This window comes from Macaca mulatta, chromosome 11, assembly GCF_049350105.2.
Source record: "Macaca mulatta isolate MMU2019108-1 chromosome 11, T2T-MMU8v2.0, whole genome shotgun sequence".
NCBI lineage: Eukaryota > Metazoa > Chordata > Mammalia > Primates > Cercopithecidae > Macaca > Macaca mulatta.
Genome location: NC_133416.1, coordinates 108,234,001 through 108,252,732, shown reverse-complemented (window position 1 = coordinate 108,252,732; position 18,732 = coordinate 108,234,001). Strand labels below are relative to the sequence as shown.

The 18,732-nt window shown below is 39.6% G+C and overlaps 2 protein-coding genes across 3 annotated transcripts in view; both read right to left on the bottom strand.

The window, feature by feature from the left end:
• Positions 1-18,732, bottom strand: part of ANO4 (anoctamin 4) — a 327,720-nt gene that overhangs the window by 212,417 nt on the left and 96,571 nt on the right. For both annotated transcript variants that reach the window (XM_077954798.1, XM_015152572.3), the window contains exon 2: positions 10,004-10,198. In XM_077954798.1, coding sequence (XP_077810924.1) covers positions 10,004-10,058 — 55 coding nt within the window. In that variant the 5' untranslated portion in view covers positions 10,059-10,198. The remainder of the gene's footprint in view (positions 1-10,003; positions 10,199-18,732) is intronic.
• LOC144332992 (L-lactate dehydrogenase B chain-like) lies at positions 13,219-14,487 on the bottom strand. The gene is made up of 2 exons (XM_077954800.1): positions 14,026-14,487; positions 13,219-13,981 (listed from the first exon to the last, which is right to left on the bottom strand). The coding sequence occupies exons 1-2, from the start codon at positions 14,449-14,451 to the stop codon at positions 13,403-13,405; spliced, it is 1,005 nt and encodes a 334-aa protein (XP_077810926.1). The 5' UTR covers positions 14,452-14,487; the 3' UTR covers positions 13,219-13,402.

The following is an 18,732-nucleotide window of genomic DNA, read 5'->3' as shown; positions in this document are numbered from 1 at the left end:
TTGTGAAAGCCCTTTGGAAACAACAGAATTATCAAGTACATGTAGGGTTGTAGTATCATGATTGTTATCGTTCTAAAGATTGGCCATATATTTATCTTTTCCTTATTTTTGTTTCCCTAAAGCATGAGTTTATCTTGACTCTTGGCAGAACTAGGGACAAGTCTCTCTTGGCTGTCCTTCTTCTTTTAAAAGTCTCTCCTTAACGGTCCTCTCCTCTCCCTCTTCCCACAGCCTCTGGTACTACTCTTTAAAGGGAGAAACAGGAGATGGTCTGTTCCCTAAATTGAGACCAGGCCTTGACATTGGTTTCAGAAAGTAATCTTTGAAACTCAGGGAAATAGGAATGAATTTTATTATAACAGAATCACAAAAAAGGGAGGATGAAAAAACAAAAGTCCAGAGCATAGTAGACCAAAAAGAGAAGCTACAAAGTGGAATATCACTTACATTGAAAGAAATAATAAACTGTGAAGGTGATTACACATGCATTCAACAGAACCTAACTGGTCCCTTCTTCAGTATGGTTTTCTTATGCTAAGGTTTGAGCTACTGCAGTGTTTTTAATTTAAATTTTCTAAGGCTTTTTTATGCTAATTTGCTAGAAATGTTTCTGCCAAGTTGTCTAAAGAAGAAAGTAATAGCACATTAAATGAGAGAATAAGAACACCTGAGCTAGAATATTGCCTTCACCATTTACTGGCTGTATAACCTTAGGCAAGGTACTTACCCTTCTTCATGCCTTAGTTTCCCCACCCATAAAATAAGGAAAATAGCATGAGAATATTATAGGAATTAAATGAGATAATGAATAAAAATAGTTTAACAGTTTTTGAGGTTGGGAATATGGTAGTGAGCTTAATATATTGTAGCTATAATTTTATTATTATCAAACTATGCATTTAATGCCTAAGTATACAGACAGTACTAATCATTCTAGCCTTCTGGAAACAACAAAATCCTAATGTTTCTCTCCCGGAAAAATCAATGTATCCTAACATTTAAATACTAGATAGATTCATAGGGAACAATAATCATGCATAAATGCAGAAAGGGCCATAGGTTTTAAAAAGTGAGATAAAAGAAACTGTATTAGAAATTACTTGGGAATGACACGTATCAGCAAAACATTATTTTACAAATTCTAAATGAGACTAAAGAACATATTCTGTGATTAATGACACTTCTCTAGGATTGTATGATGGGCCTAACAGGTAAGGAAAAAGCAATAGAAGAAGTATTTTAGATTTCAGAAAGCTTCCAATTCTATTTTATATTGCATAGTCATTAGCTGGGATAATATGATCTATATCCACTAAGCTTTATAGTTTCAAACTAAAAAAACCCAAAATCAGTGCCTCCATTTACTCTGATCTTGACTCTTAAATTATAGTCCCAAACCTAGTACCATTTACCACTTACATTATTGGTCCATAAAGGAAGCAGAAAATAATATTCATTAATTATGAGTGTCTAAAGGGTAAGGTCAAAATGAAATTGATAAACAGGAGAAAGAATTGAAACAGTAGGAAAGAGAAACTATACAAATACGAGATGAAGATGAATGGCTTCTGTAATTTTACAGCATAATGGGAGACCATCTTTTTGGTATTTTAGCACAAATTAACTGGGAAACTGCTAAATGAAGTGGTGACTGAGATAACAAGGGTTCTAGGGGCATAGGTACTTTCAGGGTTATGAATTTTGCTTATCATGATGGTGACAAGAAAAATGATTTCTTTATCAGCCATTTATTACTGAACATCAAGTATGTGCCAAAAATCAAACTGGACATTCTACATGAATTATTTAATTGCCATAATGAGGCTATGTAGGTTTGCCAGATAAAATACATTAAAACATGATGTCCTGCTAAATCTGAGTTTCAAATAAACAATATAATTTTTTATTATGTGTGTCGTATGCAATATTTGGGACATACTTTCAAAAATACTTGTTTATCTGAAATTTAAATTTAATTAGGAACACTGTATTTAATTTGGCAGCCCTAATACTATAAGGTAGGTATTAATTTCCTCATTTTACTGAGGTAGAAACTAAGATTCAGAGAAATTAAGTAATTTGTTCAAGGCTGTAATAGCCATCAGGTGACATATCTAGCTTTTAAACACTTAACAATAAAGCTTGCTTTCAGAACCAGTATAATGCACTGTTCCTATCATTATGCTCTTTCCTGCATCTAAATGGTCATGCCTCTTCTTCCTGTTGAAATCCTAGTTGGCCTTCAAAGTCAAATTGGTAGACCATGTGTCTTACGAGTCTTTCTAAATTCTCCTCGGCATAATAAGGTTATGCTCCCATAACCTTATTTATTTCTCTGTTCCAGCCCTTATTACAGTTTGACTTCTATCATAGCAGCTTAAGCACATGTCCCTGTAGCGGGCATTCTTCCACATAGAGTTGTTTCGTAACATCACCTCTACTTCCTTTTGGTGAAGTCCCTCTCCCTCACTGTGTGTAGTCAAGGTGGCAAAAGAAATCAAGGGGTCCTACCCTCCCACGATGAAGGCTGAAGGGAGAGGTCTTCTGTCCTATCATTTGTCTCATCACTGTCTATCCAACCAAGGGAAAGGTGCATAGCCAATAGAACTGTCCTCCTAAATCTTCAAAACATGAGCCAAATGATGCAAAACTAGAAAAACTGGTAAGAATTCAATCATTCCAGATCATCAAATGGAAGATATTCTATTCTAATCAAATAGCTATTCTTGATTTCTCTATTCCTTTTCCAAGGCTGGCTCTTTAGGTTTTCCATCCACATTCTTCAAATTTAAATTCCTTCTTTGGATTAAATGATTAGTTTCTCTTGTTGGTTACAAACAACCCTGATTGACTGTCTCTTGGACATGACTGAGAGCCTTAAGACCCATGTTTAATAGAGTTCTGCACCATTTCAAAATGTTCCAAGGAGGGCATCTTCCCAATAAATGCTTGTTAGTAAACAGTAGGCACTCAGAAATGTTTGTAAATTCAAAGGGGGATAAACAAACTGAAATTGTTCAGGCAGATGGAACAGAAAATCTACAAGACTCCCAAATTCTCTCTTTTTGTACTTAGTAACCAGTCTGAGTGGGCCTTAGAGAGCACTTTGGGAACAGGGATTATTAACTTTGTAAAAAATAGATGGATGACTTAATAGGCCTCAATATGACTAAATTGCCCAAGCTGCTTCTAAGATCTATGACTCACTGCAAATAAGAAACTCAGTTTGAGAGCTCTTCCATAATCTCCCAACAGAGAACTATGATGCATTTGTGCAAGTACACTAAAAATAAACAGAATGGAACTGAAATCATATGCTACCTTGCCAGAATAATATAAGTTTTAAAAATACTTTTTTAAATAACAAGTTTCTAATTGTAACTTAATATATTTTTTCTTAATTATAATTCTAGGCTAGAGGATTGGCTTTATTTATATTTTCAACCAATACTCGACATATGTAGGGTTTAAGGATCTATGATAAAATGATGGGTAGATAAGTAAAGCGATTTTTTTGTTTTTGTTTTTGTTTTTTTTGAGATGGAGTTTCACTCTTGTTGCCCAGGCTGGAGTGCAGTGGCGCAATCTTGGCACACCACAACCTCTGCCTCCTGAGTTCAAGCGATTCTCCTGCCTCAGCCTCCCGAGTAGCTGGGATTACAAGCATGCACCACCATGCCCACCTAATTTTGTATTCTTATTAAAGACAGGGTTTCTCCATGTTGGTCAGGCTGGTCTCGAACTCCTGACCTCAGGTGATCCACCTGCCTTGGCCTCCCAAAGTGCTGGGATTACAGGTGTGAGCCACCAAACCTGTCCAAGTGATGTATTTTTAAGGTGAGGGAAGATACTTGAGGTATTAAGTCACAATGTGGGCTGAATTAGCCCACGTTGATAAAACACCATTAGGACATACCTTAATAACATTTATTTAATTGTATTATAGTAATATCAACACAAGATATCAATTAAAGGAAAGGAAAGACTGAATCTACACTTCCTGCATTTGACTTTAACTGAATACTCAATTCTGGGCATTGCATTTTCAAAGAGATAGCAATGAAACAAGAATATTTCTAAGAGCAGAGAAGGTGCAATGGTAAAGAAGTTGAATGTCATGTCATTCAAAGAAGCACTGAACACACTAGGAAATGTTTCACCTGGAAAATAGCTAGGGATGAGTTTTGTAAACAACTGAAGGATTGTCATATGAAAGAAGAGTAAGATTTATGCCATATAACTTCAAAGTGCTAACCTGTATCTGGTGAGTAGAACAGATTTTGACAAACAACATATAATCATTTATTAAGAACCTACTAGGGATAATGCATGATGTTAGGAGCGACAGAAGATGCAAAGATGAACTGAGGAGAGTTCTGGCCTTCTGGGAGAACTATAAGACCATAGAAACAGATGGACTTTGATAAGGCTTCTAAGTTCTGTGGAAGCATGGGGAAGTAGGGGAACAATTCTGACTATAAGATCTACAAAGTTTCTTGGAGGAAGCGGAATTTAAGTTACATTTTGAGGAATGAGAGGGGTTAGCAGACATTTATTAGGGGAAGGGATATTCCAAGATGAGAGAGGAGCTTGAGCAATGGCAAAGAAATGGAAGAGTAAAAGCCTACTTGAGAAATAGTAAAAAGGCTGTGGATGGCTGAAGCTGAATAATACGGATAATGACAGTGTAAAATGAGATAAGCCCGGAAAAGTAGGGAAAGGGTAACTTGGAGAGGGCTTGAAAAGCTGGGCTCACAAGGCTGCACTTTCTTCTGGATAGCCCACAATAATTTTAAGAATAGGAGGGCTGATACTAATTATCTTCTCTGGAGGAGAATCTTGGTGTCGTCTGGAAAATTAAATAAGAGAGAACCACTGAAGACAATCGTCTAACATCTAAAACCTTCCACTGGACTCTCCAGACTTCTCTGACCATCACCAATCTCTTCTCAGATTGCCCCATTCACCTTCTTGCTCTAAGGAAAACCTGGATCTTCCCAGAGGTCACGCTTCCCTGTGGCTCTTTCACTTAGAACTGTTTTTCTCCAATAGCCCTGGCACCAACGCATCTGAAGGAGGATTTCTTGAGTCTCAAATCCACCTTCAGACATTCTTCTTCCCTCTTGCCTAAACACCTTCAGCCTTGAATCTCAGGTTGTTATATTACATTATCTTCTACCCTTTATCTTTGTACTCTCCTGCTACCTGCCAGATTACGTTCCCTTATTTCTCAACAAAGTTAACGACTGGCCTATCATTCTTCCCAAAACTACTCAATTCTTGACTCAATCCTTTTCACATCCTGCTCTCTCAGTCCCTAGGAATTTTTCATTCAGTGATCTTGCCCTCTACCCTTTATAGTTCCTTATTTTGTACCTTGGCCTAAGCCTTGTCATTACCAATAACAGCATCTTGTGTTGATATTACTATAATAAAATTAAATAAATATTATTAAGATATGTGCCACCATATTAGTGCCACACATTCCATTCTCTCATCACCTCTCTTATCCTTCCAGATCCTCCTTCTATTACCCTAACCCCCACACTTTTTTGAACCCTCTGGAAACTTCAACCAATTGATCCTACCAACTTTTCATTGTACTTCATTCCCTTGATATCTTGTACTCTCTTTACCAAATCACAAAATGAATCACTATCATCACTCCCTTCCATGCACCTTCGATTCCCTTTCTCTCTTTCCTACTTCCTTTCCACACTCCTGTTCAAATCCAACTCACCACCAACTCTATGTCTTTACTCATGCAGCTATACAAAATGAAAAGCTACACAATGATGATAACTAGTCCTATTTTAGTTTCATGACTATGAATCTCACATCCTCTTTAATGTAAGTTGGCAAACATATTTTCCTTCTCCATGTCTTTCTCTCTCTCTCTCTTTCTCCCTGTGGCTCCATTCTCATTCTTAGAGATGACCTTGCTTCTCACATTAAAGATAAAGCTGACAACATAGGAAAAGAACTTATTAGACCCTCAGCATACCTGCCAATATGTACATACTCCTCCTTCCCACCAGTTATCACAGATAAACTATCCATGGTCCTGTTGTGCATATTTCTCAACCTCTCACTGATGCCCACATCACAAATTTTCCCCTCTCTCGAACACCATAAATTATCTGCTGGAGAGCTGCTATTTTTAAAAGAAACTCTTGACCTTACTTCTCCTCCAGCTGCTGCCCTATTTCTTCACTACACTTCATAGCAAAACTGCTCAAAAAAGTTGCCTATATTCAGAGCATCTAATTTATACCCTCTCATCTCCCTTAAATCCACTTCAATCAAGGTTTCATCCCCACCACTCCACTAAAACGGCTCTTAACAAAATTACCATTGACCTCCACTTTATTAAATCAATGACTAATTCTCAGTCCTCATCTTATTTGACTTTCAACAACATTTAACCTAGAAAACCATTATTCTCTTCTTGATAAACTTTTGTAATTTCTGAGATGTGGCACTTCTGGGTTTTCTCCATCTTTGCTGGTGGTTCTTTCTTGGCCTTCTTTACTGGTGGTTCATGACCTCTTTGACCCTTTATTATTGGAGTGTCCCAGATCTCAGCCCTTGATGCTCTCCCTTCTACATTTATACTTCTTCCCTTGGTCATCTCTTTCAATCTCATGTCTTTAAATAGCACTTATATGTCAACAACTATTAGTTTTATATCTCTTTCACAGACCAATCATCTTTCAAACTCCAGACAGGGAGGTCAAACTACCACCCACAATATCTTGCCAGCTCTCAATATCAAACTTCTGAGCTCAGCCCCACCTTTGCCCTCAAACCCACCAAATTTGCTTCTCTTGCAGCCTTCTCCATCTCAGCTGATTTTACTCAGGCCAAAAAACTTTTCAGTCATCCTTTGCTCTTCTTTCTCTCTTACCCTACATCCAATCCATTAGGATATTTTGTTGGTCCAGCTTTAAAATATATCCAGACTCTAAATTCTCACCATCACTTCTGCCTTTCCGAGTCAGAGCTACCATCATTTCTCCACTGGATCATTCTGGAGGCCTCCTATCTGACCTTTCTCCTTTTATCTTCTCCTCCTATAATCTACTCTCCCCATAGTCTATATTACATCCTGTTAAAATATAAATCAAATTATGGAATTCTTCTGCTCAAAACCCTGTAAGAGCTTCCTTTCACATAGGGCTCAAAGTCCTTACAATGGCCTATAAGGTCCTGCCCAATCTAGTCCCTACGACCTCACTGAGATGATTCCCCACGTCACTCACTCCACTTCAAGTTCAGGAGCCTCCATACTGTTCTTCAAACCACCAGACTCACCCTTACCCTACAAGCTGTCCACTAACTGTCCCTTTGCTGGAATGAAGTTGCTTAGACATTCACATGGCTGTCTCAGAAACTTCTAGTCAGTGGTTACATATCTTCATGACTCAGCCTACCCTGATCATCATGTTTAATATTGCAACATGCTACCGTCTTCCCCTACTTTTTCTTTTATCCATAATACTTATCCTTTCCCTAAACACTATATATTACGTATGGCTTATATATAACTATAATATAGATTACACAGTTGGTCGGTTTAATATATTTATTATCTCTTGCAGCTGCTATGTGAACTCCCCAAGGGCAGGGACTTTTGTCTGCTTTGTTTACTGATGTAAATCAGGTACTTGTTGAAAGAAAGGCAGGCAGAAAAATTCAGAAGCTATTGTAGTAGTCTAAAATACAGCTAATGAAGGTTTTGTTCAGCCCTACCCTACAAATATTTCTTGGGAGTACAGAGATAAATAATCCAGAATCCCTGCCCTTAAAGATCTTTCAGTGGACAGATAGACAAGTAATTTCGACATGTTCAAAGATAACGGGGCAAAACCAGGGCATCCTGGGAAGAAAGAACAGCAGGAGCAAAGGTTGGGAGGCATGAAACAGCATCACGTATTTAGAGAAGTGAAAGCACATTGATATAATCAGATGTGATGGTCTATTTGATGAGCCAACTTGGCCAGGTTACAGTCTCCAGTTATTCAATGAACACTAATCTAGTGTTGCTGTGAAGGTGTTTTGTAGATGCAATTAAAGTTCATAGTCAGTTGACTTTATGTAAAGGAGATTCTCCTTGATAATCTAGGTCAGTTGAAAAGCATTAAAAGCAGAGCTGAAGCTTTTAAGAGCTGTGCCCAAGAGTTCCAGCCTGCCCTTGCAGATAGCCTGACCCATGAATTCAGACTTGCCTAGCCGTCTCCCACAATGAAAGCCAATTCTTTGTAATTAATCTCTAGTACTTACTATCTACTGGTTTTGCTTTTCTGATTGAACCCTGATTGATGTAATATAGTAATAAAGCTTAAGGAAGATGAGGGCAAAAAATGAAGGGTGAAAAGCAGTAGGGGCCAGATCACAAAAGGCATTTGTTTTTAACATGCTAAGAGGTTTGAACTGGACCCTGTAATCAGTAGAACAAGCACAGTAACTGATCAGGGGTAGAGATGAATCATTCTGGATTTGGTACGTCCTGGGAAAGGAGGCAAGAGGAGGAGAGAGATGCTAGAGTGGGAGAAACCAGGAAAGTTACATGTGAGAGAAATAAGAGGAGAACCCTAAGATTGTCATGGAAGCCAAGGGAACAGTGTTTGGGGAACAAGTGGGTTGTCCACCTTGGTCTGGTGCCTCAGGAAAGTCTGCCAAACATACTACATTGTGATAAAAGGAGGTCACTGAGGGCCTCAAAAGCAGCCAGGATGGAATGGAGAAGCTAGAAACCAGATTGTGTTGGTTGCTCTCGATACAACAGAGCAATCAAAAGTAAATTATAATTTCAGAAGTTTGGCTTGGAAGGCAGGAGGGCAAAGTGGCAGAAGAGGGAAAAGGATACAGTGTCAAATGATCAGAATGGTAGAAGCTTGAGCCTTTTCATAGACTGAGGGTGAACAGCTAGCAGCGTGGAGAGGTGAAAGAGACAAAAACAAGAGGACACATTCTCCTGGCTAAAGGTCATGGGTGAAGGCTTGGTCAAAGACAGTAGGAGGCCCCTCATCTTCTGAAAACTGGAGGACAGTGGAGAAGGATGTGTAAAGAGCAATACATTTGAAGAGAGAGGATAAGGGACTTCCAGTAATTCATGCCCAATGGCCCTGGTGTTTCTTGGTGGGTTAGGAAACAAGGTTACATGCTAAGAGAAAGAAGATGGGGTGACATGAGTAGAGATGGAAGCTTGGCTTCAGTAGCAGCTGTGTGGCCATCTACTAGGACATTACAGAGAGGAATCAGGATTGGGTGAGAGTTGTTCTAAATGACTTATGAATTCTCTCACAATTGATGTTTCTATAAAGTCACTTTGCAGGAACATTGCCTTGGTCACTGATATTTCCTTGAACCCAAAACAATGCCTAGCACGTAGCTGGCACTCAATAAATATTTGTTCAATCAATGAATGAATACGTAAATGAGCTTTTCCCCCAAATGAGCACATAAAATGTTTTTACTTCCTTTAATGTAGAATCACTTTAATATTTTAAAGAGATCACGGATGCTTCCCAGAAGACTTAAAACAACATAATGACTCCAGTCTTCTCTCGTGATCTCAGGAGGATGTGGACAAGCCAACACAGATAACCTAGGTTTCAAAGTGTGGGTGTTTTTTGGCTTGATTTTTTTCCTGAGCAATCTTAGAACAAATTATCAGGAAAATGGCCAAATCTCTATTTTGTTTTATTATATAATGAGCTTTCCTGAACTAAGAAAGAGTTTATGCACTCCGAGTTTCATTTAGATTCTACCACTGTGCACATAGCCTCAACCTTCTCTGATCCATCAAGCTCTCTCCTCTCTTATTTGTCTTGGTGATATTTACCACTGACTGAGGCGAAGAGAAGGGGAAATAAAACAAGACTCCTAACAAAAGCAAGCTTAGCTGAAAGTATGGCATAATTACATAATAAAAATATAAGGCAGGCTGTGGTCAGGTTGCTGCTGAAATGGGTCCCCGTTGAACTTCCCCATGCATCACCTGGGTGGAAGACTTTGGTTTTTCCATTAGTGATTCCAGAAGAGCTCGCCTCCATTTTTATTGACCTTCTGCCTGGTGGGAGTGAGGAATGCCTGACCACAGGCAGGCGACGACGCGACACTGGGCGGCTTGCCACACTTCGCCGTTGATGGATTTGCAAACACTTTTCAGCCCCATGAATAGATAAACTTAAACCTGGAATGAGAAATGGCACCATTAGACTTCAGAATGGCTAAAAGGCTGTTACATTCTTATATGAAGTCCAGAGAACAGAAGCAACCATGTTTTAAATTCTTAAGGTATGCATCACTCAAAAGTAGACATCCTTAGTTACCAAGACAAGACTGTTATGAATCAGGATCCAATCAGTCGAATCTGAAGATTCTTATAAAAATTCTTTCCAAAATGCTGGGAATATGTGCACATATTTGGCATGCTGTTTCCAAAGCAATAGGGCTTAAGAACTACTGTTGGGGTATCTGGAATTTCAATAAAAATCAAGAACTTTCTCCACAAGATTCACAGATAGGCCAAAGTCATTGGCTGAACTCACATTTACACTCTTGATAACCTTAGAATTATATGCATCTTGAGAACTATTTTATTCAGAAATATTTCAAACATACCAAAAGCAAAACGAATAGTATAATGAACTCCGTGTCCTCATCAACCAGTGTCAACAAATATCAAGACTTTTCTAATCTTTTTTCATTGATCCCACTCCCTTTGTTGTTGGTTTGCTTTTTAGATACTGGAGTATTTAAAGCAAATTCCAGATATCATGTCAATCTCCTCAAAAGTATTGATTACATCAGCTTATATAGATTACATCATTAATATGGACTCCATCTACTGATGCATATCAACTGTATAAAGAAATACTGAGTTCAATGTGTATTTTTTTAAAACACTCATTGATCACCATTGGAGGTTGCTAAGACACCAACTCATTACTCAGAAAATTAATAAAGGGAATAAAGCAAGCATTTATCCTGCCTTTCCTTTACTAACCATTTTTTATTAGTTGATGAGGGAAAGTTCTTCACTACAGAAGAATTCTTGCTAAGAAATACCAATAGAAAAGAGAATTAAAAATTATTTTAAAGCTACAATAAGAAGTCTACTAAAAACCCAGAAACAAGGAAAATAACAACTCTGCTAAGAGGTAAACTGCAAAATCGACAGTCATAGGTCATGTCAAAGGTAAGAAGAGTCACCTTAAATTTTCCCAGGGGAAAAAGAAGATATGACCTGGGCCAATTTGCAAACTCTAGCAAATCTTAAGGAAGGATGACTCAAATCAGATTAGGGCTTGATCAGCCAGGAAATCATTAAAACAAACAGTGTAATAAACATAGGCAGCGCTCATCTAAGAAATATGCTAAGCTCAAGAATTCCAGTTGCACCACCAGACAGTCCTGACATACATGATTTTACTTTCCTTTATCCATTTAACTGTCCTCATTCTAACAGTGCTCACCAGATAACCTAAAGATTAGGATTTGGCTTCCAGTGCAGGAAGAGAGTTTTCACACTAGTGTTCCTGTCTACCTGGCAGCCAGGAGTCTCAGTGTGAGCTAACAGATGGACATCCTGGGCTTCCACACTTCTACCTCCACATGAATTGCTTGGTATGAGTCTGTCCCCAAGATGTTGTTTCTAAGCCCACAATGCTGTGAGCCTAAGCCTTGGTCTCAGGAGATTCACCTAGGTTAGGACTATCATGCTGGGTGGCCCCTTGGGAGATAGGCTGGCAAGCTGCCCCCGGGTAATGCATGCCCTACTCTGATGCTCCGGTGCCTACGCAAGTATGAGCCTTCTACTCCCAGATGTCTCTCTCCATAAGTAAGACAGACACCACAGCATCAACCACATGCATCATCCACATCATGGTGGAGTGGTTTTCTTCCACTCCACCATCCTCTGTGCCACTGGTGCATGTTCCCCATTTCCACGGAGGTACAAACTGAACCATCTGTAGACCCATCAAGACTCCAGAAGAATGCAAACAGATTTGTGGGTGACAGATGAAGGGAAGGGGAGAGACATTTTAAGTCAACATCAGATGACACATGCACTCTCAGTCTGCAAATATGAAATAGACTGCTCTCCTGAAAACATTTCTTCTTTTCCTTTTTGCAGAGGCTTATTGGGCTGAGGAGAACAGGATTCTGACTCAGCACAGCACTTTTAGCTTTTATATAACTTTTCTGAAGGAAGCACAAAATGACGTAAATGAGAATAGAAATTATATCATGGAAATAAATGGCATAGGTACTTGAAATTGTGTTTTTAAAATATAAGAATGTAGATCATAGCAAAAAATGTTAAAAATAAAAAATAATTCAAGAATATTACCAGGAGAAGATAGATATGAGGAAAATGGGTATGTTACATGGAAATTTGGAAGGAATCTTTAACGCCTGAGAAAAATCCATGTTCTTCCTCTAGGAATTAAGGGTCCTCAAAGTACAGATAAAGGGCCTAGCCTAAAAGAGCTCTCCTCACACAAAGGCTAAGTCAATGGGAGAAAGAGAGATTTATAAATAAATAGCTAGTATGCAAGATAGAAAATATACTCCAGGCATTTGAAAATGTTAATATTTATAGAACATTCTGAAGTCACATCTTTAGAAATGAATTGTCAGTCAATAAATTACATCATCCAATTTGTTCTTAGTCTAAAAAAATTGTTGACACTATCTATTAAATGTCAGGCACTACACTAGATATTGATCATTATCCCATTAATGTATCATCACAACCATAAGAGCCTGAGAATTGGTATCTACGTTTTACAAATGGGAAATCTGAGGCTCGAGAAGTTACTTGACCAAGGTCACACAACGAAGTGAGTAACTGATATTTTAACCTTGCCTTTTCCCACTATACCATGCAGTCTAATGGATTCAATACCAATATAAATATTCATTGTTTTAAGCCTGCATTCGTTCTGAATAGTAACTTAACAGAAATCTATCCTGGGTGGGGGATAGATTGGAAGCACAGAATGTTGAGAGTCCTTTGGCCTAAGCTCTTGAAGAACTGTCTGTTTCTCCCCTCTCCCATGCTTGACCCATGGCATCATCCAGGCTGAAATGCCCTCCTAATTCTTGATCAGCTGTCAAAGACCTTAGTAAGAACTATCTACAGCTGTACCTTCCCCTTTTTTTTTTTTTTTTTTTTTTTTTTTAGAAGTACACTACAATAGTTAATTTTATTTGTTCAAGAGCTCATATTGCAAGCATTAAACCAAGCATAGGCTTTGATTCTATGAGCCCAAATTCACATATTGAAGAAGATCAAAGCAAACTGCGATCCATGTACACAGATGAAAACTAAAGGCTCAGAGTTAATAACATTGTAGTTTTAAAATTTCTATAGCCTAGAGCCCAGTAGTCACAGGTCTTTTAGGTCCTTCTGGATGTCCCACAGGGTATCCGCACTTTTCTTGAGCTGAGCAACTTCATCATCCTTTAGCTTCTGGTTGATAACGCTGGTTAATCCTCGGGCATTGAGGATACATGGAAGGCTCAGGAAGACTTCATTCTCGATGCCATACATCCCCTTTACCATTGTTGACACCGGATGAATCCTGGATAGATTTTTCAACATGGATTCAATAAGATCAGCCACACTTAATCCAATAGCCCAGTTGGTATATCCTTTTAGCTTGATGACTTCATAGGCACTTTCAACCACCATCTTATGCACTTCCTTCCAATTTTCACTATCATTGTCCGTTCCCATTTCTGGATTCAATTCTTGGAAAGAAACACCTGCCACATTCACGCCACTCCACACAGCCACACTTGAGTCGCCATGTTCCCCCAAAATCCATCCATGGCAGCTGCTGGGATGAATGCCAAGTTTTTCAGCCATAAGGTAGCGAAATCTAGCAGAATCCAGATTACATCCACTTCCAATCACGCGGTGTTTGGGTAATCCACTTAGTTTCCAGGTAACATATGTAAGAATGTCCACTGGGTCTCAAAAAAAAAAAAAAAAAAAAAAAAAAGAATGTCCACTGGGTTGGAAACCACAATTATGATGCAATCAGGACTGTACTTGACGATCTGAGGAATAATGAATTTGAAGACATTAACATTTCTCTGCACCAGATTGAGCCGACTCTCCCCTTCTTGCTGACGGACTCCTGCAGTTACCACTACAATCTTGGAATTGGCAGTCACAGAATAATCTTTATCTGCCACAATTTTAGGCGTCTGAAGAAATAAGCTCCCATGCTGCAGATCCATCATTTCTCCTTTAAGCTTATCTTCCAAAACATCCACAAGAGCAAGTTCATCAGCCAGAGACTTTCCCAGAATGCTGATAGCACACGCCATACCAACTTGTCCAACACCCACTACAGTGATCTTATTGTTTGGGACTGTTGCCTCTTCTTCCGCAACTGGTGCAATGAGTTTTTCCTTAAGAGTTGCCATTTTACACAGGAGGGAGAAGGCGCTGGAGACCTCAGTAACAGCAGTGCCTGTACCTTCCCCTTGACACACTTCAGTTCCTCTGACCCACTACAGTCTCTAATCTTGCAATTAGCTCTTATCATGTAATGCCCTTGAACTCTCATTCATCTGCCAGTACATGGATGGTCCATTTCTCAAACGTTCAAGAGTCTCTAATGACAAAGGTCACATTGTGCAGTTTTCTGATTCCTTCATCATCTCCGAACAAAGTACTTTCCATCGGGCAGGTGTGGGGCGATGATCCTCCTTCAGTTCCTTTTCCCTCTGAACTTTGCACGCTACATGGTGCAGACACCTTGGACATAGACAGGGCACAGTGGCAAAACCCAGTCAAGGAAATAACACTGAGCACGCTTACCTGTGCAGCAAATTTTTCATTTAGTGCTTCCTCTTTTATTGTATCCTCACCGTCTTTCCTAGGCTCCCTGAGGCCAGAAACTTAGCTGCCTCCCTCAGCCTCATCAGATAGCTTCCTCTCCAACTCAGCTGAGCAGATGGGGCCCAGGTGATGTAAAGTTTCTCATCTTCCTCCTTTCCACCTCAAATAATCATTACAAAAATACCTTTTCCTGTTGAGACACATCATCTACCTTACTTGATAAAAGACCCAAAGTCAGAACTTGGGAAACACACACCCTGGGGGATAAGGTGAGGTTAGTACAAAGTAGTGGCTAAAATGTGGATGCTGTAGCCAGAATTCTCGGCTCAAATCTTGGCCACATCATTTACTACCTATGTTACTTAATGCATTTATTTAAACTTTTGCCTCAGTTTTTTCACCTGTAAAATGGGGTAACAATTCATACCTCATAAGGTTTTGTGAGAATTGAGTTTATATCTGCAGAGTGCTTATGGCAATGTCCAGCATAATGAGTCCTCAGTGTAAGTTAGCTGCCATCATTAGCTTCTGTCATATCGATGATTCTCCTCAATCTTTGTTTTTATCCATTAGGCTCTAGCGTTTACACCACTGCCTCTGCTCATCTGTTTTTAAACTCTTGCTTTGGCTTTCGTTTTCATGACACTTAAGCTTCTTGCTACCTCCCCTTACCTTTTTAAACTCTTTCTGTTCCTGTTCCCAAAGGTGGGATTAGTTCCCAAAGCCCGATTTAACAAATTACCACAACCAGGATGGGTTCAAACAGGATTTTATCATCTCACAGTTCTGGAGGCCAGGTGTCTCACACCACGGTGTCAGCAGAGCTCTGTGCCACTGCTGTATGTTCCCTATTTCCACAGAAGTGCAAGCTGAACATCTGTAGGCCCATCGAGACTCCAGAAAGGCAGACAGAAGCTCTGGGGAGAATCCATTCCTTGCCTCCTTCAGCTTCTCATGGGTGCCAGCATTCCTTGGTGTTCCTCGCCTTGTGACAACATCACTCCAATCTTTATCTCTGTGATTATATCACCTTCTCAGTGTTTGTGTCTAATCTCCCTCTGCCTCTCTCTTATAAGGATGCTGGTTGTGACATTTAGGGACCACCTGGATAACTGAGGATAATCTCTCTATCTCAAGATCCCTAACTAAATCACATATGCAAAGACTCTTTTCAAATAAGGTAACACTTGCAGGTTCTGGGAATTTAGAATGTGGACAGATATTTGAGAGCCATTATCAGCCCACCACAGTGGGTATTTTCCAAAGTTTTGATTTTGGCCTTTACTTCTCTCCATCCTGTCCATCCTTGGGGATCTTATGCACTCCATATCTCCATCTGTAATCTCTGTGTGATCAGCTCCCCAAGTCACGCCTCCCACTGTACTCTGTCTCCTAAACATCAAGCCTACATTTCCTGCTTGGTCTGAGTTTTCTCTCCAGACACTTGATGAGTACATGGGAACACAATGACTAATATTTTAATAAATAAAAATCAAAGGCCGGGCACAGTAGCTCATGCCTGTAATCCCAGCACTTTGGGAGGCCGAGGAGGGCGGATCATCTAAGGTCAGCAGTTCGAGACCAGCCTGGCCAACAGGGTGAAACCCCATCTCTATTAAAAATACAAAAATTAGCTGGGCATGGTGGCAGGTGCCTGTAATCTCAGCTACTCGGGAGGCTAAGACAGGAGAATCGCCTGAACCCAGGAGGTGGAGGTTTCAGTGAGCTGAGATCTCACCACTGCACTTCAGCCTGGGCAGCAAAGAGCAAAACTCTGCCTCAAAAAAAAAAAAAATCAAAGCTCAGATTTTCTTTAAGGCTCTCAAATATTTTCTTTACTTCTCAAAAATCCTACCTAAAAAGTGAAAATTTTTCTGAAAAACATAAAATTCTTAGGTGTTCTTTCTCTCTGGCCCACTTCCAAGGTACACTATTTCTGGCTTTACTGCACAGTTAGCAGTGTGCCTGTGTAAAAATGATTTGCTTTCATCCAAATGTCATTTCTGTGATTCAGAAGGACTCTATGCCACAGGAACATGTGTCGTTCTGTCAATGTTTTACAACTCGCAGCGGTGCTGTCTATGTGTTGCATTACTCTTCCTGTCATTTCTTAGGTAAATTACTTTTCAAAACACTGAAAAACTATGTTTTGAATGTCACCACCACACACAAAACATAAGACTCATCTATTCTGAATAAAAAAAAAAAGAAAAAGAAAACCTTGTAGAAGGGAAGATTTACTTCTAGTTTCCTCTTTAACTACAAAGTGGAGGGTAAATCCAGTGCTTCAACTTCCTGGAACACTGACCAGAAGGAAGGTGGGAACTCTCTTTGTTACTCTCAGGTCTGAATTTACTTTTCCAAACTTTCTGGAGCTTTTCTAATATCCTCTCTTATGTGGCTCAAAGGACACTTGACAAAATGTTTGTAAAACAGACTGATACCCTCCCACATCTGAGGGAGGAAAAAGCTCAAACACATAGGAATACATGCAGAAGAGGAAGCACCTCATGTGTCATTAGCTTAGGTATGTTCCCATGAGGGGGGCAGAATTTGTGCTTAGTTAAGTGAGCTCCAGTGGACCCATAGAAAACGGGTTCGGAGGAGCATTGAGCATCAGAATTGGTGGGTAACTGAAAGTAGGTGCATTTCTGAGAGTGGTATGAGCTCTAACCCATGTAGGACCCCCCTGCCCGACCCGGAGACCTGAAGATAGGGTGTTGCTTAGTCTCAGCATGGCTGATGACAGAATTTGGTACTGCCCAACCATCCTCCACCACACCACGTCCTTGGCCCTGTCATGCCTCCTTTTATTTCTCTTCTCACTTTGTGTCAGGCTATTTGACAGATTAGCATCAGCATGTCACAAAAATCTGGCAGTACCAACACATCAAAGCCAGGAAAAACTTTCTGCCAAGATGCTTTCATTTGTAACTCTGTTACAATTATGTCTAAAGCCACGTTAACTGAGCATTTAAGCGCATTGAAAAGAAACCAAAATGCTAAGGACTAGATATAATATTTTCTAGATCTAACCTTTGGCTCAATATCTACACGAAGAATTTATAGATCAGAAAGGGTAAGAGCCTGTAAGAATGTTTGACCAGCATTACTTAAATTCAAATAAAGTGCTGCAATTAGATTATTGGTGCTTTCTCTCCTTCAAATCCTCCTCTAGATTCTTTACAGACTTTTTGTAACTTTTTCTTTCTTGTTGCTGAGGCTGAGTGAGAGTCTCCCTTTTATTCCCCCTGCGACCGAATTCTATTAGGACTTCATTTCAGGAAACCACAGTGGCAGAGTAGATTATTGCCCCCGATTCGTAATTCATACCTTCTCTCTGTCATGTGACTTGTTAGTACTTCCCAATAAAGAGAGAAGGTGTATTCCCTGCTCTATTGGTTTTGGACTTGGCCATTATGACTTGCTTTAGCCAAGGGGATGTTAGCAAACAGATGAAAGCAGAAATGTGCTTATGTGGTTTACGCTTGGTCTCTCTTGCTTCTGCTATTATCCAAAAAAGCACATGTCCCAACTAGCCACGGGTCTCAGAAGGAGACACAAGAGCAAACCCAAACCTGATCTGCAACCTGGACCAAGCCTCACTCAAACAAGGCAATATCAGGCAAACAACAGCTGCCTGAAAAAAACCCTGAACAAAAAGACAAAGGTTTCTAGGTGTGAACCACTGAGATTTGGCGTTGTTGGTTCATAGAAAAGACTTGATGAACACAGCTCCAATAATGGTCTCCATAAGGTGAAAATGAAACAGTGCTGGTGCTTACAGTTTGGTCCTAAGTAGTGAGTTCATAAAAAAAAAAAAAAAATCCTCCTTCTTGCCTGAAATGCTCTCTTTCATAGGC